A 20,924-nucleotide genomic window follows, 5' to 3' on the forward strand; every position below is an offset into this window, starting at 1 on the left:
TATCATAAATAGTGATAACCCATTTATAATTTATGATAACATGAAAATATTATCAAAACATTAACATATTTAGTAGTTAAAACTCCTTTTGTACATATTTTTAAATTTTATTATTATTAACTATATGAGCAATTTTTTCCTAGTAAATTTCATAATTTTTTGATAAGTTTCTTTTATATATTTCTATTTATTATTAATATAATAGAGGAAATAAAAAAAAAAAAAAGAAGGGTGGGGTTTGTTTTTTTTGAGAGGGTTTTTTACCGGTTGGAACCGGCAAAACCGGTCCTCCATCCTTTATCTCTCCTCCAGGGACGGTTCGCGCGTGGACGGGAGAAGCTCCCCTTAATGAAACGGATTACGACTTGTCTATCTATCAATGCTAGTTCCAACACTCTGCTCAGTGCTCTCTCTCTCTCTCTCTCTCTCTCTCTGGGTAAATGCAGAGGAAGGGGAAAAGGAAAAGCTCCTCTGGCTTTAAGCAAACCATTTGCAAAAGTACGATGAAAAAAGAGAGACAAAAATGTGACCGTTGAGTTGAGGCATAGCTTTGCTCTACTCTGCTAAGCTGCAACTTCAAGCTCTTCTGGATTATTATTTGTCTGTTTCCTCCTCTTTAGCTAAGCTTAGGGACGGAAGGAGGGACCATCTAAAGTGATAGTTTAGTGGTTTCAAATTCATTCTCATGTACTTGGTAATCTTAAAGTCTCAAATGCAAATCATCTCCATGTAGTGTTGTTAGAAATATACTCTATGGCTTGCGTTTGGGAGACGTCAATTTTTGTGAACTGTATTAAACCTTTAATGATATTTATGCTGATGTGATCAGTGTTTGCGTTAATTATTTAGCTTGTCTGATATATTCAAAATTGAACATGGGAGTTCGAATATTACATAACGGATGTGATAAATTTACCATCAGTGCTGCCCACCCCTTTTTACTCGGCAAAATATAGGGACCAAGGGAGGTCTCTCTGTCCTTTGCTTGTTTCTCTCTTTTTCACTACTTGCCCGTTATTAACTTCAAGCTACTACACGCCATCTCCTCTTTTAAAGATCCTATATTTCCGATGGCACAATGTTTTTCATCTGCTCTTCCCATTCCGGGCGTGGTGTCCAATATCTAACAATCTGACACAAGATCAACGGAACAGAACATTCAATTGCTAGACCTGCTAGTGCCCTGGAACTATTATATCGTGCTGAGCATCAATTAATTCTCTTATATATACAGACATATATCTATATATATATATATATATATATTCAGACCTGCTAGTACTAGGAGTATATCGGAGATAGGCACTTACTTACTAGGAATATACGTATGAAGAATCAAATGAGGAGCATTGAGCTGAGGAAATGACATCTACTGCAAGTAGAGGAAGGGGACAAACGAGGATTAAAAAGAAAGGCTGGCTGCAAGTGCAACGGCTATTTTTAATGAAACCCAACCGAACCAAGTCAGGGGAGAATACTCGAGTTGAGTGTCTTCTTGGGTTTCCTTGACAGGAATTCTTTTGCACGCTGCACTGCATTTCGGTAAACATTTAACAAATAAATACTAATAGTCCAACTTAAATATTAAATTTAAGATCTCTTAATAAAAAATGAACATATGCACCATAAATGTATTACACCGTCTTTTGATTTTATTTTATTTTGTTTTCTTTGTTTCAAATGGGGACACCATTTGATTCCTCAGCCGTTCGATCTCCCCGACAAAAAACTTTCCACGTGATCTGTGGGGTCATTCCCTCCGTTCTCTCTCTCATCTCTTAATATTCTCCCTCCCCCACCTCCTCCTCAGCTTATTTTTATTTCCTAATAGTCAAGTCACTTTGCTTTCTCTTTCACTCTCTCTCTCTCTCTCGTTCTCTCTCTGTCTGTGACTGATTACTTCATTATTTGGTTTTGAGTCTGAGATTCTCTCTAGAGGGGGGTCTTTTGCGGAGTCTGCTAGTGCTTCCATGGCATCGCTCCATCTTCTTCTTGCCTTCCTTTTAGTAGCTGCTTCTACTGTTAGAGCTGACCAAGGTGGGTCCTTTTAGTAGCTGCTTCCACTTCCATGGCATGGCATTGCTCCATCTGCATCTTTTTTGTTTGTTTGCATTCTGTTTCCTTGAGCTTCTGGGTGTTTGTTATCAGTTTAAAATTTTCATTTTTTTCTTTTACTCTTTTCCCCTTTTTGTTCTCGAGTCTGGTGTTAATTCCTCTCCTACCCGGCACCCATGACCATTTCAAGGATGTGTTTACTGCTGCAACTGCAATGGAATTTTGCATAGTTATAGGGGAAATGAGCAACTTGTTTAACCTATAGTGGATCAGAGAAAACAGCAACTGAGCTTTGACTGGATAATTTCTTTTGTCAAGCTTAGTCCAACTGCTGGATTTGGTAGATTTTTTCATTTTTCATTTTTCATTTTTTCAGGGATGCCGGTTTTGGTAGGTTTGTTGATTGAATAGGAAGTTAAGAGGTCTGATATACCCAAAAGAAAGGGGAAAAAAGGGAGAGAGGGAGAGGGAGAGAGAGAGAGAGAGAGAGAGAGAGAGAGAGACAACATAAGGAGGGCTGGGGGTATTAAATAAATCTTCAAGAATGCTGCTCCATTTCCTGCTGTTGAATCAGAAATGTAAAAAAAGAAACAGAGGTCGGGAGGACATTGATTGCAGTCAAATTATTTCTTTTTTCGTGGTTTGGATAGAAAAGTTATTAAAAAAATGTTTTTTTATTTTTTTAATTTTATTTTTTTGGGTGGGAGTAATTCTGCACACTACTTGCATTTACAGAACATAGAAAGTAATATATTGGAACCAGTGATGGTCAAAATTTGCTACATTTATAAAGTATTGCCTTGGGGTTAGATATTGGGAGCTAGCTAGCTGGTCTTATTAGTTTCTCTGGCATGAATTACTGGATATTTCTATGCTGATTGATTGGTTCTTCAGTTTAGCACAAATAAGTTAAAAAGTTGTGCCATGGGACTCTCCTTTTCAGAGTGCTCTTAAGTTTCTTGGATGGTTCTCATCTCGATGAATTTTTCTTTTCGGAGCAAGGATAAGCCTGTGAGTGTTGGAAAATCTGAATGGTGGGCTGTTACCAGTTTCTCTTCGATGTGCAATCACACTCCTAAGCTGTAATCCTAAGCTTCTCCTAGTGAAATCCTAATTTCTAACTTGAACAGTGTATGAATTTCGTCATGCTAGATCAGTTTCCTGGATTCAATCCAAAGTAAAAACCCTTTCTGTCGGAAGATCTCAAAATAAATATCCAAGATCTCAGGAATGAATCACCACATCAGAAGTGTCCTGCATTCACGTCTTCTCACATTTCTCCTCATTCATAGTAATTGATATTTTTTGCGGAGCAACAAATGAATTATGCTGCTTCTCGTGCAGATGCTTTCATTGGGGTTAATATTGGAACTGACTTATCGGACATGCCCCACCCAACACAAGTAGTGGCCCTCCTCAAAGCCCAGAACATTAGGCACATCCGCCTTTATGATGCAGATCGTGGCATGCTCGTTGCCCTGGCGAACACGGGCATTCAGGTCATCGTCTCGGTCCCCAACGAACAGCTTCTAGGAATAGGACAGTCTAACTCCACTGCAGCTAAATGGGTCTCCAACAACGTTGTTGCTCATTACCCGGCCACCAACATCACCGGAATTGCTGTTGGCTCCGAGGTCCTGACCGCTCTCCCCAATGCAGCGCCAGTTCTTGTGAATGCCCTCAGGTTCATTCACTCGGCCCTCGTGGCATCGAACCTTGACCGCCAGATCAAAGTCTCTACCCCTCTCTCTTCCTCAATAATCCTGGACTCCTTTCCCCCTTCTCAGGCTTTCTTTAACAGCTCGCTCAACTCGGTTCTGGTCCCAATGCTTAGTTTCTTGCAGTCAACCGGCTCATACCTAATGCTCAACGTGTATCCTTACTATGATTACATGCAATCTAATGGTGTAATCCCGTTAGATTATGCACTCTTCAAGCCTCTTCTTCCAACGAAAGAAGCAGTCGATGCCAACACCCTTCTCCACTACACCAATGTATTTGATGCCACGGTTGATGCAGCATACTTTGCGATGGCTTTTCTAAACTTCACCAACATTCCAGTAGTAGTGACCGAGTCCGGGTGGCCTTCAAAAGGAGACTCTAATGAGCGTGATGCTACTGTGGACAACGCGAATACGTACAACAGCAATTTGATCAGGCATGTGCTCAATAAGACTGGGACCCCCAAGCACCCCGGGATTGCAGTGAGTACCTACATCTATGAGCTGTACAACGAGGACACCAAACCTGGGCCACTCTCAGAGAAGAACTGGGGGCTGTTTGATGCGAATGGGAACCCTGTTTACATTCTACACTTGACAGGGTCAGGGTTGGTGCTGGCAAATGATACTACAAACCAAACATACTGCGCTGCGAAGGAAGGGGCAGACCAGAAGATGCTGCAGGCTGCTTTGGACTGGGCCTGTGGGGCTGGTAAGGTGGATTGCTCGCCATTGATGCAGGGAGGACCGTGCTATGAACCTGACACTGTGATGGCGCATGCGACATACGCCTTCGATACTTATTATCATCAGATGGGGAAGGCTCCGGGAACCTGCGATTTCAATGGGGTGGCTGCAATTACCACTTCGAATCCAAGTAAGACCTACCTCAAACACCCAAATTAACATAGATATATGGCTTCCTTTGCTCTTAACAATTTGACTCTTTATACTCTGTCCTGTCGGCTCACTGACGGTTCTGGTTACACTGGTGCAGGTCATGGTTCTTGCATTTTTTCAGGAAGGTAAGTATTTTTATCTTCATGCCCTGTCCCCTGCCTCTCAGCTCAATGAGATGAAACTGAAGCTGTACTCGGTTAGCACTAATGTCTTGTAACTATGCGGTCATGTTTGTGTGTGCAGTTTCGGAAGGAATGGAACGTCAGTTAATGTCACAGCGCCGTCTATGAATTCAACGAGCTCAGGATCACCTCTGGGGCTTTGGCGTGGTGGTGTTTCGACAAGTATTCTGTTGTTGATCAAGTCTTTGGCCTTGAGTGCACTGTTCTTGTAGTCTCCTACGGCGTGAAACTGAAGGATACGTTAGCAACTTCACGGAAATATTCTTCTCTTTTCGTCTTTTCGGAATTGTGAATTGCATTCAAGAGTAAGCATTTCCCCTTCCCACGGAGGAAGTCTGTAGGTAGCTGGCAGGCGGACAGTTTTAGGGGGGAATGGACATTGGACATTGGACATTGGACATTGGACATTGGACATTGGACATTGGTCAGGTCAAATTTTGTAATTAAAGGGGGGGAAAAGAAAAAAAAAAAAAAGAACAAAGTGAAACGCAAATCAGATGAGATTGAGTTTGTTGTTCTTTCGAGTCCCATTCACAGAGCCATCACTACCAGTTCAGTTCAGTTGCATAATATTTTGCCGGAGTGTGATTGGATTATTCACTGAAAACGAAGCACATTATGTAGGCAAAAATGTAACTTTAGAGAAGTATGAGGCCCTTATCATAATGATGATGGGCCAAATCCAGTATAATAAGGGGGGTAGTGCGCTTCGAATCGAAACTATTGGAGGCGCTCGTACGGAAACCCTAAGGCGGCCCTCTGCTTAGCAGTTAGCTCTATATATATTAAATCACATCAGCCACCAACTCAGCTCTGCTCGCCTCCTATCCTATACCATGCAATCCGTGGTTGCGGGATCTCATCCCATGCCCGCAGCAATTTGCTTTCTGTTTCTGCAGATCTCTCTCTGTCTTTGGTTTTTGGTTTTTGGTTAGTCCCCTTTCCCTTCCCTCGTCGTCCTGTCCTCCATCCTCCTTTCGAAACTCTTTACGAGAAAGGAAGGAAGGAAGGAAGGGATGCATCCAACTATGATTCCCTGCGTTTTCTTATTGACAACAGCAGCGCAGGGGAATACGAAGGGATGCAAAATTGAAAGCTCAAGGGTGCCTCTGGACATGCAATTTCCCTGCATCTCCATGGAATTTTTCACTCTGCATTTTCTCGTAGGCTCCACAGTTACACACTTTTATCATTCCCAATTTGTTTATTTGTTTGTTTGTTTGTTTGTTTTTATAAGATGATGATGCTCGATGATGATCTTTTTGCTTTAACCACACCGAAGGGTGACCTGAGCGGTGGATGTATGATCCCGCGTCATTTGGCTTGAAGAAATAGCAGATTGTCATTGCTTGCAGCCCTCTGCTTGATTGTGCTTTGATGACACTCTGTTATCTAGAAGCTGAGAGATATCCTATCCTCAAATATCTCTCGCTTTTAGATATATTATGAGAAGAAAGGCAGGCTTCGGCAAGCAATGCAAAGTCTCTGGCTTTTGCGGTTTCTTTTGGCTCTAATGGCGGAGGACCATGCCTTCCCCCCCCCGTCTCAGTAAGTTCCACCTCTTGTGGAAAAACTTTGGCCATTCGACTGAGAGCAACAAACAAATCACTAATTTTGTTTTTATGTTTCTTTTCCCTGGTCGAATCAAAACTTCAAGTCGAATTCTTCTGCTCTTGCAAATAGAAAGTTCTTTTCTCTCGACTTCAGCCTTTAGTAGTCGGTTCGTCTTGCCCCTTCCCTTCCATAGATCGATTGATCGATCGATTGATGGATGATACGTATACAAATAAAAGCTCCTTCTCCTTCTTTTTATTATTATTATTATTATTATTATAAAATAATCTCCCTCTCTCTTTCTCTCTCTCGATATAAACACACAGGAAGGAAGAGCTTTTCAATCTTCCTCGTATCTATTTTTCCCAAAATTATTAGTTCTCTACTTCGTTTTCTGTTCTCAACTTCTTTCCTGGCTTGTTTCCTGGTACTCTCATGATTAAATCATCAAAAAAGTAGGACAGATAAAATTCAGTCGTTCCTCGTGGACTCAAATTGTTGCTTTTCATGATAGAGCAGCTGCTCGTGTTGATCATGTGGAGTCACCTTAGAATTCCTACTAATGCCATGGAGAACTATCTTTGAAATTGGAGTATAAACGCAACGTTCATTACCGGAGAGGCTCAAGGACTACAAAAGATACAAGAAGTTGTATTATATTATCAGCTAGCTCATCTGATTAATAATTTAAAATACATGCTGGAATCTGAAGTCCCTCTTTTACTGAGAGGTTCGACCCTGAGCAAGCAGTATCCATGTATGTTATTCGTTTGTACTTTTGCTTCTGCATTTGGCAGTAATATTCTACTACTGCTTGTTAAATCCTTTTGAATCAATCATCGGAATATCCAAACTCATTTCTCCCCTTTGAATAGAGGATATAGCAATTTCTTTTGGATTTATCAATCTAAGCAGGAGACAATTCTGAAGCTTTAGTTCTATCAGTGACAAAAGTCTCCACTTGAATTGGCGATTATTAACAACATCAATGGGGAGCTGGTGTTGGGGCAGGAGGTTCAGGAAATAAGCTGGAGAAGAGTTTATCGGCGAGCACTGCATTTGCTGCATCAGACGGATGAAAGGCATCCCAGAATACATATTCGTGGCGATTCTTGCACAGCTTGGAGTTTGGCAAGCAAAGTCCTCCCAGTTTTGTGTCCACATTACAGCATGAACTATTGGACACTTTGAAACCTGATGAAAGAACGAAAAATTATTTAAAAATCAACATAAAAGTTCCTGAAGATTAAAAAGAGAAAGGAAAAAAAAAAGGAACACAGCTTGGACTTGGACTTGGACTTGGGACTGTAGGCTATTAGATTACCATAGGCTGAGGGGTTGGTGATCAGATCAAGAACTGCAGGGTATGTATCTGCAAACGCCAGCTGAACATCGGGCAGTTGGCGGTTAATGGAGGCTATAAGCCGTTGTACTCGGGCGTTGAACACGAGAACCCATTCGTTGACTCGCTTCAAGCATTCGCCTCTTCTTGATTTCACCCTCTGTGAAGGAATGCAGCCCAGTGGACCGAGCCCATGAATGACCATCTTCCTTGCTCCTAATTTGTATAGCCTCTGAACGTCATCCATCAAACTTTTTAAGCATCTTATTATTAAAGCCGCAAGAGTGCTTGGGTACAGTACAGTACAGTACAGCTGATGCTTTTCTATGTTTACTTTACATTAAATGAAGAATAAGTAAAGGATAGGGACAGTTTTCTACCGTTAATTGATGTTCTAAGGTGGAGGCCAGGAGTTCCACGAATTCATCGTGAGTGTACTGCTGACCATCAGCTAAGAAGGGCTGCAAGAAATTGTTCACATAGTCATTGCTACCTGTAGAATGGTCCACAGCAAGACCGTGTTTTGTTAGGCTCTATTAGGTAGAAGTCTGTTTTTATTAGGTTTTCTTTTCTTGAAAGTTCAGAAATAGAACTGTCATTGATCGATCTGAAGGAGTGGCAATGTTCTGGTTTACCGATCCCAATAAAGTACAGAGCTTTACTGCAGAACCTCTCTGCTGCCGCTGCTCCAATTTTACCCGCAATTGCTTGTTTTGTCTTGTTGAAATTGTCTATCTGATCATCGAAGGACAATCTCTCGATCTGCAAACAGCACAGAACCGGGAACACATCAAGACTTGCTTCATGAAATCCGTCGCTGCGGGGCAACTGGAAAAAGGGGGAATAATAGGGTGAAAAAAGGTGTTTCTCGTTACAAAGTAGATTCCAGTTTCATTGAGGATTCCTGCTCCGCCAGATGCATAATTAACCCCTTCGAGAAGTTTATCGTCATTTGGAGACAATGATAAATACGGCGGCGGTGATGGAATCCCGAGCTTTGCAGCTGCAAAATTACAAATATGAAGAAAAATAGTATGAATGAATGCTCCGTAAACACCAGACAGCACTTTGCAGAGTAAAATGAGAATGAAATTAAAGAACAAAGTAAGTGTCCTGGTGATGAATGAAGTACATATTATGTCGCCAATGGTACGCCCATTCGTGAACCTTCCCGTGGCCTGACCTCCTTCGTAGTCAATCCCATACCATGGATAGTTGGATTTTGCCAGAGAGTACTGCATGTAGTTATTGTTCCCAACTTCTGTCAGTGAATCGCCGAATACAAAAGTTACTGGCTCGGCTGCTGCAGCAACTGCCATCACAGCAAGCGCAGAAGCAACCAAGAAAACCATCCCGGGAGTCTCCATCTCTCAGCCGATTCTAGTCAATGCCAAGGGAGGGGAAAGTCTGGACAGTTATATATAAGATTTCTTGAAGCCAGTATGATTATATTAACACATGGGAATTGAAGTGATGCCCAGTCTTCCAAGTTAATACCTGCTGCCAGTCAGGTTGGTGAAATGGATATAAGGTATTCGTGAGGGGCAGCGCGTAGTGATCTCGAATTTTCAGAATGGGAGGTCCGTCGATTGGGCAAAATAAAGGAAAGCAGAGAAAAGGGATATCAACTTCATAGGGTGGGTGGCTGCAGCCTCAGGCCAGTGGGTGGCCAACTTGACTCCACAAGTCATCGGCGGTAGTTCTATTAGGTTTATTTTTCTCTCTTTTGGGCATTTGATTTGGGAAAGGGTAACCCAATGGTCTTTAATTCCATATTCACCTCAATTTGACTAAATGAACTCCTGCGATATCGAATTAAGAAGAGCTTAAATTATACGACAAGATATCTCCAATCCTCGTCTTCGCTAAGAAGCTCAATCAAAGAAAGCAATGAGCATGTATAACATTCTCTCTTTTCTTTTTCTTTTTTTCCCTTCCAGCTATATCGATACAGGTTTAGCTGTTTGATTTGTTTCAATGTTCTGCAGAAGCTAACGAATGCAAGGGGATTAACCATCTGTTGATGCTTTTAACATTGTCCACTTTTGACAAGTGAAATATTGATGAGCCATCTAATGTTGCAGTTTGGCCCCTTCACAAGCTCGTTGATATTGAGGGAAAAAGAAAGGAGGAGGAATAAAGTGAAAGAAGGATTGGTATTGGATCAGAAAGCACGAATCCGAGATCGTTGATAGTAGATTCTCGCGGTTGTGCGAGCTTACTGAACTGGCAAGGAAAGCCAACTGCTCTGTCAAGTGTCAAAAGCAAATAATATACGGAGAGGAAATGCCAAAGGAACGAAAAAGTTTTATTCTTGTTTTGCTTTTGCTTTGCTTTGCTTTGCTTTTCTTTGTAGTATACATACATACGTACCTGGCCATGAGCATATAATATATATATATATATATATATAATAAATTGGGTTGGATTGGATTGGGTGTCCCATGTGCTTTGCTTTGTTTAACTCCCTGTAGTGTTTGCTGTTGGAGGAGAGGAGAGGAAAGGAAAGGAAAGGAAAGGAAGAGGAGGAGGAGGAGAGGAGACCTCAGACCAGCGGAAAATGGGGACTGGTCGGAGGAGCCCGGCAGAGAAAGAGCAGCAGAGCATGACATTTTATTTATTTATCTATTATTCGTCTTTCTTCTACATTGTCTCACTGTAAATGCTAAAAGAAGGCTGGGTTGTGTTCTCGATCATTCTCTCATGTCCCTCCACCACATTCTGATTAATTAATTCATTCATTCATTCATTCATTCATTCTTCTTCTTCTTCTTCTTCTTCTTCATACCATAGCAATAGCATAGCGTAGCACACCAGCACAATACAATACAATGCGATCCGATCCAATCCAAATCCAATTAATCAATCAAACAAACCTTAGCTTAGCTTAGGAATCTCCCACTTCCAAAATTCCAATTCACATAGCGTAGCATAGGAATTCTCTCTCTCTCTCTCTAGCTGAGCTGAGCTGAGCTGAGTGATTAGTGATACGTACTCTACAATACAATCCATACAATACATAAACACATCCATATGTCGGTGGCTTGCGGCTTTGAATGCGTCTTCCTGCTTGGCTTCTCCCGCTGGGCCTGGAAGCGCTGCACCTACGTCGGCTCCGATGACAGCTCCGCCTGGCCCCTTGCCACCCCCGACGAGTTCGACGCCGTCCCTCGCATCTGCCGCCTCATCCTCGCCGTCTACGAGCCCGATCTCCGCAATCCCCAATTCCCCCCCGCCGGCGGCTACCGCCTCAACCCCGACTGGCTCGTCAAGCGCGTCACCTACCAGCAGACCCTCGGCCGCTCCCCTCCCTACCTCATCTACCTCGACCACCACCACCGCGAGATCGTCCTCGCCATCCGCGGCCTCAACCTCGCCAAGGAAAGCGACTACAAGCTCCTCCTCAACAACCGCCTTGGCATGCAGATGTTCGACGGCGGCTACGTCCACTACGGCCTCCTCAAGTCCGCCATCTGGCTCCTCAACCAGGAGTCCGACACCCTCAGGACTCTCTGGCTCGACAACGGTTCTGACTACACCATGGTCTTCGCCGGCCATTCCCTCGGCTCCGGCGTCGCCGCCCTTTTGACCATCATCGTGGTCAACCACAGGGACAGGCTGGGTGGGATCCCCAGGAACAAGGTCAGATGCTACTCCGTGGCGCCCGCTCGCTGTATGTCCCTCAACCTTGCCGTCAAGTACGCCGACGTCGTCAATTCCATCATTTTGCAGGTCGGTGGCCGCTGCACTCTGTATTCCCTCTGAATTTGGAAAGCTACCACTAGCTTAGCCTTAGCTTGCCTGTGATCATTTTGAGAACTCCGGTCCATCTGATTTCCCGCTGTCGATCCCATACTTCTTCCTAGTCTTGATTGAAAAGGAGGAGGATGCTGCTGCTGCTGCCTGCTGAAATTTTTGCCTGTTCTTTGGGTGGGTCAGTCAGTTAATTCTAGCATGCAAATCTGTGAGCTCTGGCATGATGCAATTGCAATAATGCCGCTTTCAGCCTCGAGGCCCTTCGGATGGCATTTGCCGTCATTCATATTGTTCAATTGCCGGCTAGTTTCTTGTAGAACTCCCTTTTTTTTTATCAGGTTGGAAGTCCCTCAGCCAGCCACTCCTGACTGTATCTCTCAGATGACAGATGATTAATTTGATCGCCTAAAATTTTATAGCTACCGGGGAAATCGTGTTTCAACAGTCAGGATTTGATGAAAAGAGGATGCATATAAATATGGTTGACGTAGCATTTGAATCCATGCCAAGATCAGACCCACAGAAAACTGGACTAAGCTAAAATGAGAAGGCGGATTCTTTGTTCCTCAAGTTTTTGGGACTCTATTCCCTTTAGCATATATTCCATGCCTACAATTTGGCGAAAGCATTACTGCCCTAGTAGTGTTGCTGTGTAACCTCTTTTGTGGTCTTACCAGGATGACTTTTTACCAAGAACTGCTACTCCCTTGGAGGATATTTTTAAGTCGATTTTCTGGTCAGTGTCCCTCATAATTTGCTTCGTAACCTTTTCTCTTTTAAAACTTTGGTGTGTCGATCTTTACTTTGTTGGACATTTTGGAGTGAGTTGTTATTATCCTTTCTTAATTCAGGCCTTAATGATTTGGACAGCTTGCCCTGCTTACTGTTTTTGGTCTGCTTGCGTGATACTTTTATTCCTGAGGGACGAAAGCTCAGGGACCCGAGAAGGCTTTATGCACCGGGAAGGATGTACCACATTGTTGAAAGAAGATTTTGCAGGTACAATTAAGCACAACTTTAAGTATGTCAACAGGAATACTTTTACTTGTGCATCTTCTGAAATCTTCTGTTTATTGTTGTAAACAAATTGGCTGACTGGGCTCATTACTTGTGCCAAGTGCTGTGCTAATATTGCCTTTCAGCAATTGCTGATTTATGTTGAAAGTAAATACCTGTACTTATTTGGTGAGAGATATTGACCAGCTCATTGATTTTCTTTCATAATTTTTGAAGTAAGTATCCTTTTGCATTAAATCAATTTTAGTAGCTAACAAAAGCGTTTCCCGATAAAGATATCATGCTCTCCACATAAAGTCATTGTTGAATTCCATTCCTTCTGTGTGATTGTTCACCAAGGTAATAACTTGTTTGTCTTCACAGATGCGGGAGGTACCCTCCAGAAGTGAGAACTGCCATTCCTGTTGATGGTAGGTTCGAGCACATCGTCCTGTCATGTAATGCCACATCTGATCATGCCATTATTTGGATAGAACGAGAAGCAGAGAAGGCTTTGGAGGTAAAGCAGTCGGAGTTGCTTAACGTTTCTCTCAACTTTTTTTGCTTAATAGACAATAAACATTCCTCACAACTTGCATTCTCGTCATTGATTTTGCAACAAATCTTCATGATCGCCTATATGATCAAATGGAATTATTTCTTGCAGAGAATGAAAGAGGTAGCCTCTGAGACCATTACTACTGCTCCTAAGATACAGAAGATTGAGAGGTTACAGACCTTGGAAAAGGAGCACAAGGATGCACTCGAACGAGCTGTGAGCTTGAACATTCCTCATGCTGTCAACTCAGCAGAGGAAGAATGCGAACCGCCACCTCCTCCTGAGGAGGAAAGCATGGAGCCCCTAGAGGCAGAGATGAAGGCAGAGATGAAGACAGAGATGGTGCCTGCTGATGCTGAAGGTAGCAGCAAATCAAAGTCTGCTGATGGGAGGACTAACTGGGATGAAGTGGTCAAGAAGCTTTTCAAGAGGGGCGAGTCCGAAGATCTTGTCCTAAAGAGAGAAGATCACGATGCGGACCCCCTATAACAGGAGCTCTGCGAGGATTATGCAACTGTTTCTTTATGTTTGTTATTCTTGGGCAATGAGGGTTGAGCTTTTCTGGGATTTCCTTTTTGTCTTTTCGGTTTGTTGAAAGATGAAATGCCTGCTGTGTCAACCTGTCCTGGTGCAAACTTTTGTAAATCCATTCCCCTGTCTGTATGATACTCTCTGCATTATCTGCTCCAGTCCACCAACGATTAATGAAGAGAAACGTCCTGATCTTGTTCGTCGTATTAGATTTAGAGATCAGCACTGTTAAATGATTCATTCTTTTGGCTGATGCCACTTTGTTGCAAAAGGCTTATGCTGTTCGTTCTCGTTCGTTGTATTAGATTTAGAGATCAGCACTGTTAAATGATTCATTCTTTTGGTTGATGCTACTTTGTTGCGAAAGCTTATGTTGTTCGTGTTAATGAACAGTGAGTTTACATTCTTTGGTACGTCTACTTGGTAGGCATATAGATTAAAACAGGAAAGAGAGTGACACCTGTAAAATAACTGCAGAGAAGAGACGATCAAAATTAATTATCCCTTTTGGTTTTTGGAATTATTTTTCATTTTGTACTGCAAAGCAATATGAATGCTATGCTGCAGGCAGACTGAGGACTGCTTGAATTTAATGGTTCGATTCGAGGACCCTCCTTTTCAGTTTTCATCGGGGTTCATGTAGAGATTTGTCCAATTTTTCCTCATCGAGGAACTGCATGAATTAATGGCTCGAGGATGCTCCTTTTCAGTTTTCCCTGGGTTCATGTGAATTGCAGGGGTTGTGATTAGGAATTCAGCGTGTTAGCAGGTCAATTGAAATTGTAATTTGCCTTATTGATTCGGTTTTCACATAGATTTTGTTTCTGGATGATTCCTCCTATAACTCAGTTTTTTTTTTTGGGAGCATTTTTCTTTACATTCATTTTTAAATAATGATAAAAATTTTATTATTAATTTAATCATCGAATTTTTAAAAATCCTAACCACAGTTGGATCCTCAAAAGGACCTTTCTGTTTTGATTTTTGAAAATTCAAGAACAAAATTGGTGATGAAATTTTTTTTCAGGCACTTGCGTGTTGACTCGCTACAAAATTGATGATTCAAGTATTAGCACGCTAAAAAAAAAAATGCTACTCTATAGAGGCAAAATTTCCACGTCGTTCTCTGGCAAGACATTAATATAATGGAATTAACTTCTTTCGGGAGGCTCCTTAAAATGGGTTAATTACAGAGATCCATAGGAGAGCACCACGTCATCACATGTCGAATTATTATGGATAACGAAATAATAAGAATCTTGTTAAATAGTATGACATTTCTTATATAATAAGAAATTTTTATATAACAAGAGATTTATTTAGTTTTAATATAATAAAATTCATGTTAAATAATAAGAATTTTTTTTTTTTTACTCTCTAATATAGTTCCCCCACCGCACGCCCGGGTTAAACAAATAAAGGGCGCCTCCTCTACCCTCCTCCTCCTCCTCCCCCTCCCCCGCCAAAAAGAGAGAGAGAGAGAGAGGAGAGAAAACCTCCTCGTTCGTCCGCCCCGAAGACGAGGAGCAAAGGAAGCGCACTACTTTTGACTGTGAAAGGCAGCGTGATTGATTGCCTGCGTTTCTGCAATCAATTGGCAAGAATAAGAATGAGGGCTTGCACGGACTCCAACTCCAAGGAACAAAAGATTTCAGGCAAAGCTCTTTCCTTTCTCCTGCTTGCATTCCTGCTGGCTGGTATACTTACTTTCCGTGTATTCTCTTAGCTTTTTCGTCTGCCGGGCACTTATATTGCGTTGATGCTTCTTGAAATTTCATTCGATTTCATATCAATATTTGCTGTTCGATGGCGTCTTCAGTTCCTGTTGGTTTCAGGAGAAGTTGGGAACAAACAAACACTGTAGATTTTCTCAAATGACTTTGTGTTTCTCTCATAAAGCATAATCAAACATTCCTTGCAGCTTATGTTTATAGAATCCGATTGGATCACCTGGTTGGTGCATCCACATCCCAAATGGGTTGGAAAAATGTGTTTTTTGCTGTCAATGATTTCACGTAGAGACGGCCGGTATACAGTTTGGGCGTCAAAAATTTCCAGACTGAGGAAATGACAAATATTTTCTCTAAGGGTGTCATCAGCATTTATTCCTCCAGTGAGATTGTTGCACTGTCGGGTAGGACGGTCAAATGAGAAGAATTTTAAGATGGTTCCTTTGGATTTGATTTCAGAGGATCTTGCTCATGTGTCGCAAGAAGCTGTAGAGAAGCTCCTGAGGAGGAGCAGACCACGTGGCTCATCGCTTAAGAATCAAGACGAAAGTTATTCCACCAACCATGGGGTGTCTCTTGGCTTGGTGAGTCTCATTGTACCAGCTTTCTTTTATATGTTATGCTAATTGAGCACCTTTAGAATTTTCATTGCTATTGCAATTTTGGATCATATCCCTAAACATGGTGTCAAAACTAAATCCAACTTCTCCACCTTTTATCTTCTCTGGGTTTTGCAGGCATGGGGCGAGGCAAACAAGAACAGAGAAAAAGATGGTGCAGAAAATGAAGCAAGAGCTGAAAGAGATATTCTCAGAGGACAGGTTGATGAGAAAGGTCTCTCTGTTTCTGTGGATATGGAAGAAATGAGTGATTCTGACTGGGAAGATGGTTCCGCTCATACTTTTAAATGTAAAGAAAATGATCCAGAGACTTCCATTAATGGCATCACCGTTGAATTGAGCCCATCCCAGGATCTTGCCAGAAGGAAGACTAACCGCCGAGCTTCTGCTGAAGATAAGGTTGCCAATTCGCTCTTGCTTTAAGTGAGCAACTTTCTTTCCCTTTGCCAATGAGCTGAAATTTCTATTTTCTTTGGCAGGAAGTGGCAGAACTGGTCCACAAGGTTCATTTACTCTGCTTACTAGCTCGTGGGAGGATAGTTGACAAGGCTTGCGATGATCCACTTCTTCAGGTCATCTCTTATCACATGGGATAAAGAGGATTGTTCATATTCAGTGTGCTGTAGACACAGATAGCATCCCAAATGAAGCCTGCCACACCAGTACCTTTGTCATTGAATAAACTTATTCCATCCTTGCTTTCCACAGGCTTCTCTACTCTCTCTTTTACCTGCACGGCTGCTGAAGTTATCAGAGAACCGAGAACCTACAGGAGTGTCTTTATATCCTCTGATCAGTTGGGTATATATCTTTGACTTTCTTTGATTAGTATCCGGCAGCTTTTGCTCCTATCTTGATCTCTCTCTCTCTCGCTATCCCCACTTTCTGATGTTGCAGTTTAGCAATCAGTTCAAAGTCACAAAACTCTCCAGTGATGAGAAATCCTTTCGTTCAGCATTAGCTCATGCTCTAGAAGCTAAACATGGAACCCCCGAGGAGGTCGCTCCTTGATCTTTTATTTCTTGAGAATGCGCAAAGATAATCGATAATATCTCTGTATTCAAAATAAACTATAGTATAAGATGGCTTCTCTCGCGTTGTCTTTGCTTTGATTTGGAAGACTGTGCTTAGAAGCCAACCTATTATGATAGCATAACTTGCACTATCTTCGTATCTGCATACGTATTGGAAAAATTATTAGGTTTCTTGTGTCTATTGCATAAGGTTCACTTTATGTTCTCATTGGCAGATTGCAGCATTATCTGTGGCACTCTTTAGAGCTCTGAACTTAACAGCCCGGTAAGGCTTCGTAACATATCAAAATTTTATGGTGTATGCTTTTAGATAGGATCCTGCATTAAGCTGGCTTTCACTAATTTGGCAATGAATGTGTTCGCCGATAACACTTTAATTTTGTTGAGTTTGTACGAATCGTGTACATTTTATTATTAGATGCTTGTTTTTGTTCTTCTGGCGGCGCCTCCCCCCCCCCCCCGGGGCGGTGGGAGGATATATTGGAAATTATTGAGGAAGTAAGGTCTTTTATCTCTAGTGTAATAGGTATTCCTCCTTTTCCTCAGGTTTGTGTCCCTCTTGGATGTTGTCTCCTTGAAGCCAGAAGTTGACAAGTGTGACTCAATCTCCCAAAATGCCCAAAGAAAGGGTAGAGGAATATTTAAGAATCCGACGGTCATGGTAGATGCACAAAATCATGAACCTACATCCCCTGCTCTGCCATCTTTATGCAGCGAGAAGAACGATTACGAGAATGGCAAAAAGCTAAAATTGTCCAATGCAACAAGTGAAATGGATGATATTCAAAGATTAAAAAGGAAAGGGGATGTTGAGTTTGAAATGCAGATGGCAATGGCTTTTTCAGCGACAACTTTTGAAGTTGACAAAGATGCAGGGCGAGAAAAGGCAGCTAATGAATCATTGTCTACTTATCCGAAAAAACAAAGAAGAATTACAAACGTAGAACTTCCATCTTCTTCATCCCAGCCTCTCCCAACTGCAGTTGGAGCAAGAAAAGTTGGATCTCCTCAGTATTGGGCAGAAGTCTACTGCAGTGGAGAGAACATGGTAGGAAAGTGGGTCCATGTTGATGCCATCAATGGCCTTTTGGGTGGTGAGGGGAGAGTAGAAGCAGCAGCTGCTGCATGCAGGACATCTTTGAGATATGTAGTTGGTTTTGCAGGATATGGTGCAAAAGATGTGACCCGCAGGTTTTGATTTCGTCCCTGCTGCTGTCTTCTTGGTTTAGTTTTCCATTTGAATGCTGCCATTAGTAACTTATAGGTTAACTTTTATTTCATAATCGAGCTGTTTATTTTGTTGCTACTGGCTTCTGAGTGATTTGATTTGCCAATTAGTACATGCAGAATGTTGTTTATAGTTTGCAGATGTGCTGGAAAATTCTAATCTTAATGAAGGAAAGAAGTGCTCCCTGCTACATAGACCCTGAATTTAGTCAAACATAAAATGGATTACATGGCTAATTTATAGGTCCCATTGCATGCTTCACCTATGGTACTCTGGGATTCTTAGCTGTCTGAAAAACACCAGAAAGTTTTGTTGAAAACTTGAGGATAGTATAATTAATTGGATTGGCTTGGCTGTATGTGTAAAATGTACAGGTACTGCACAAGGTGGTATAAAGTCGCACCACAACGGGTGAATGCTGCTTGGTGGGATGAAGTTTTGGCACCACTGAGGGAATTGGAATCGCGAGCAACAGGAGGTATCTTTATTTGCAAATTCATGATCTAGCCCTAATTGATAATGATTGAAAACTATAAGGTATTCCTGTGGGTATTGATGGAATGACCTCCCAGATCGTATCAACTTGCCATTCCCAATTGAATCCGGACTGCATGAGGAGATGGATTTAGAATCTTCCACGAGAAATGGTTTTGTTGCTACCCGGAGCACTCTTGAGGATATGGAACTGGAGATGCGGGCATTGAGTGAGCCTCTTCCAACTAATCAGCAGGTAATGAAAACTTGACTTTGTAGGTACCATTGGCATGATTTTATGTAGTTTGCATGTTATACGAGAGTCATCTGATCTGATAGAAGCTTGCAAACCTATGTGGGCCCCAAAGTTTTTCTCCCTGTATTCTATGGGTTGGGTTTTTTTTTTTTTTTCTGACAGAGGAGGAGCACTTCTCTTCTGCCCTGCAAAACGGTCATGGGTCTTGTTGTCAGGTGAATCTGATGGAAGGTGTTCTCCTGCAGGCTTATAGAAACCATCCACTATATGTTCTTGAAAGATGGCTCACTAAGTATCAGATAATTCAGCCAAAAGGTCCTCCGCTGGGCTTCTGTAGTGGTTATCCAGTTTATCGTCGAAGTAGTGTGCAAATGCTCAAGACAAAAGAAAAATGGCTGCGGGAAGGACTTCAAGTTAAACACAATGAGCTCCCTGCAAAGGTATATTCTTTTTTTGTCCTGGAATCCTACCTTCTGTGCACTTAGAGTTATGTGTATTGTGAAACTTATTTGCGTTAATGCTGTAATTATCATCACCTGTATGGAGTATTCGTTCTTATAGGTTTTAAAACGAACTGATAAACAAAGCAAAGTGCAAGCTCATGAGGATGATGATTGTGAAGAGGCTAATTTTGAAGGAACTATTGAATTGTACGGAAAATGGCAGTTGGAACCGTTGCTTCTGCCTCGTGCAGCTAATGGCATTGTGCCTAAGGTGAACTTTTAATTATATATAGATGAGGATTATTATGATGTTGTCAGCTGGTGTTGCAATTAATTATGGACCATTATGTGAGCAAATTTTGTAGAATGAGCGAGGTCAAGTAGATGTCTGGTCTGAGAAATGTCTTCCACCGGGCACTGTGCACTTGAGACTGCCGAGGATATTTGTTCTTGCCAAGAAGCTAGAGATTGATTATGCACCTGCAATGGTTGGATTTGAATTCAAGAATGGGCGCTCCGTTCCTGTGTTTGATGGGATTGTTGTATGCTCTGAATTCAAGGATGTCTTATTAGAGGTAAATCTGCAGCAGCTGGTTTAGTTGGTCCTTTTCTTCTTTTTTTTTCCCCTCCTAAAGTGCAACTTCCTTGTGGAGATAATTTTCTGATAAACCTTATAGTCCTCATATTTCTTTTTGCCGTTGAAGTTTCTGAATGCAGCAAGGGAGAAGTCCCTTGAAACCTAATGTGGGTTCTTTGTCAGGCATATGCTGAAGAAAAAGAGAGACAAGAGGCTGAAGAAAGGAAGAGGAATGAAAGAGAAGCTATGTCCCGTTGGTATCAGCTTCTCTCGTCCATCATAATTCGGCAGAAGCTCAACAACTGCTATGGCAGTGGGCAGCTCGATAATCCCGGCAAAATGGACAAACTGAATGCTAGAGATGCTGGTGAAATTCAGAGTAGGAGCCAACAGCAGGTGGAGAGAATGGAGATTGAGCAGCACGACGTAGCGTCAGGGTCAGGAGCACAAGCAGAAGAGCATGAGCACGTGTTCTTGAAAGAGTACCAGAGTTTTGATGGCGAGAGTTCACTGCTAACTAAACAATGTCACTGTGGGTTCTCAATCCAAGTAGAAGAATTCTAGATTTATGACGTGCTTTCTAGTTTCTGCAGCTTCACGGTCAAGGGAATTTTTGGTAGGTCTTGTTTGTACATATATGCATGATTGATTTCACTATTTAGTAACGCATGGGAAGAGCTTTGTGTATGGATTATGACACACGAGAAATGCCCCATTATTAATGTTATCGAAGGACGTGACAGCTGCATTCATTTCAGGGGAAGGTTCTTTCTTTGCCCAAGCGGATTCAGATTGACTGGGTATCAGCCAGCTAGCCATAGGATGTCAACATCTGCTTTGACCTCAATATGCATGTTACTGCTGATCCTGTTAAATCCGCTGTCAAAATTCATATCACCCATCAACTAATGTCGTTATCAATCAAGGGGTAAAAACAAATGCATTTTTAATTTGTGAAATCTGTGT

At 42.0% G+C, this 20,924-nt stretch overlaps 4 protein-coding genes across 5 annotated transcripts; 3 read left to right on the forward strand and 1 right to left on the reverse strand.

Annotated features, from left to right (window-relative positions):
* Positions 1-1,814: 1,814 nt before the first annotated feature.
* Positions 1,815-5,386, forward strand: LOC116209667 (glucan endo-1,3-beta-glucosidase 2). Of its 2 annotated transcripts, none has more exons than XM_031543384.1 (4): positions 1,815-2,037; positions 3,400-4,653; positions 4,774-4,801; positions 4,920-5,386. In XM_031543384.1, the coding sequence occupies exons 1-4, from the start codon at positions 1,971-1,973 to the stop codon at positions 5,068-5,070; spliced, it is 1,500 nt and encodes a 499-aa protein (XP_031399244.1). In that variant the 5' UTR covers positions 1,815-1,970; the 3' UTR covers positions 5,071-5,386. The 2 variants fall into 2 exon arrangements, with proteins under 2 accessions (XP_031399244.1, XP_031399245.1); XM_031543385.1 differs by lacking the exon at positions 1,815-2,037 and adding an exon at positions 2,516-2,651.
* A 1,613-nt stretch (positions 5,387-6,999) lies between these two features.
* LOC116209669 (GDSL esterase/lipase At5g37690) lies at positions 7,000-9,489 on the reverse strand. The gene is made up of 7 exons (XM_031543388.1): positions 9,252-9,489; positions 8,887-9,134; positions 8,630-8,757; positions 8,390-8,516; positions 8,135-8,247; positions 7,737-7,986; positions 7,000-7,606 (listed from the first exon to the last, which is right to left on the reverse strand). Exons 2-7 carry the CDS (start codon positions 9,119-9,121, stop codon positions 7,398-7,400), a joined length of 1,062 nt encoding a protein of 353 aa, XP_031399248.1. The 5' UTR covers positions 9,122-9,134; positions 9,252-9,489; the 3' UTR covers positions 7,000-7,397.
* Positions 9,490-10,181: 692 nt separating this feature from the next.
* LOC116209668 lies at positions 10,182-13,836 on the forward strand. Its single transcript, XM_031543387.1, has 5 exons — positions 10,182-11,486; positions 12,188-12,246; positions 12,381-12,509; positions 12,891-13,026; positions 13,174-13,836. The coding sequence occupies exons 1-5, from the start codon at positions 10,788-10,790 to the stop codon at positions 13,552-13,554; spliced, it is 1,404 nt and encodes a 467-aa protein (XP_031399247.1). The 5' UTR covers positions 10,182-10,787; the 3' UTR covers positions 13,555-13,836.
* Positions 13,837-15,012: 1,176 nt separating this feature from the next.
* Positions 15,013-20,715, forward strand: LOC116207928 (DNA repair protein RAD4). The gene is made up of 14 exons (XM_031541056.1): positions 15,013-15,251; positions 15,786-15,910; positions 16,064-16,345; positions 16,426-16,518; positions 16,655-16,747; positions 16,844-16,945; positions 17,196-17,245; positions 17,527-18,171; positions 18,583-18,686; positions 18,781-18,938; positions 19,184-19,378; positions 19,500-19,652; positions 19,747-19,956; positions 20,142-20,715. The coding sequence occupies exons 1-14, from the start codon at positions 15,206-15,208 to the stop codon at positions 20,520-20,522; spliced, it is 2,637 nt and encodes an 878-aa protein (XP_031396916.1). The 5' UTR covers positions 15,013-15,205; the 3' UTR covers positions 20,523-20,715.
* The last annotated feature ends 209 nt before the right edge of the window (positions 20,716-20,924 follow it).

Source organism: Punica granatum, chromosome 5 (genome assembly GCF_007655135.1).
Source record: "Punica granatum isolate Tunisia-2019 chromosome 5, ASM765513v2, whole genome shotgun sequence".
Taxonomy (NCBI): Eukaryota; Viridiplantae; Streptophyta; class Magnoliopsida; order Myrtales; family Lythraceae; genus Punica; species Punica granatum.

Coding starts and splice junctions, on each gene's coding strand:
- LOC116209669 (XM_031543388.1), bottom strand. CDS start 9,121: ATGGAGACTCCCGGGATGGTTTTCTTGGTTGCTTCTGCGCTTGCTGTG. Junction 8,517..8,629: donor ATGAAACTGGAATCTACTTT/GTAACGAGAAAC, acceptor TGCTGTTTGCAG/ATCGAGAGATTGTCCTTCGA. Junction 8,248..8,389: donor TCTGTACTTTATTGGGATCG/GTAAACCAGAAC, acceptor ACCATTCTACAG/GTAGCAATGACTATGTGAAC.
- LOC116209668 (XM_031543387.1), top strand. CDS start 10,788: ATGTCGGTGGCTTGCGGCTTTGAATGCGTCTTCCTGCTTGGCTTCTCC. Junction 12,247..12,380: donor ATTTTTAAGTCGATTTTCTG/GTCAGTGTCCCT, acceptor TGATTTGGACAG/CTTGCCCTGCTTACTGTTTT. Junction 12,510..12,890: donor GTTGAAAGAAGATTTTGCAG/GTACAATTAAGC, acceptor TTGTCTTCACAG/ATGCGGGAGGTACCCTCCAG.
- LOC116207928 (XM_031541056.1), top strand. CDS start 15,206: ATGAGGGCTTGCACGGACTCCAACTCCAAGGAACAAAAGATTTCAG. Junction 16,519..16,654: donor GCGATGATCCACTTCTTCAG/GTCATCTCTTAT, acceptor TGCTTTCCACAG/GCTTCTCTACTCTCTCTTTT. Junction 19,653..19,746: donor CTAATGGCATTGTGCCTAAG/GTGAACTTTTAA, acceptor CAAATTTTGTAG/AATGAGCGAGGTCAAGTAGA.
- LOC116209667 (XM_031543384.1), top strand. CDS start 1,971: ATGGCATCGCTCCATCTTCTTCTTGCCTTCCTTTTAGTAGCTGCTTCT. Junction 2,038..3,399: donor TACTGTTAGAGCTGACCAAG/GTGGGTCCTTTT, acceptor CTTCTCGTGCAG/ATGCTTTCATTGGGGTTAAT. Junction 4,802..4,919: donor TCTTGCATTTTTTCAGGAAG/GTAAGTATTTTT, acceptor TTGTGTGTGCAG/TTTCGGAAGGAATGGAACGT.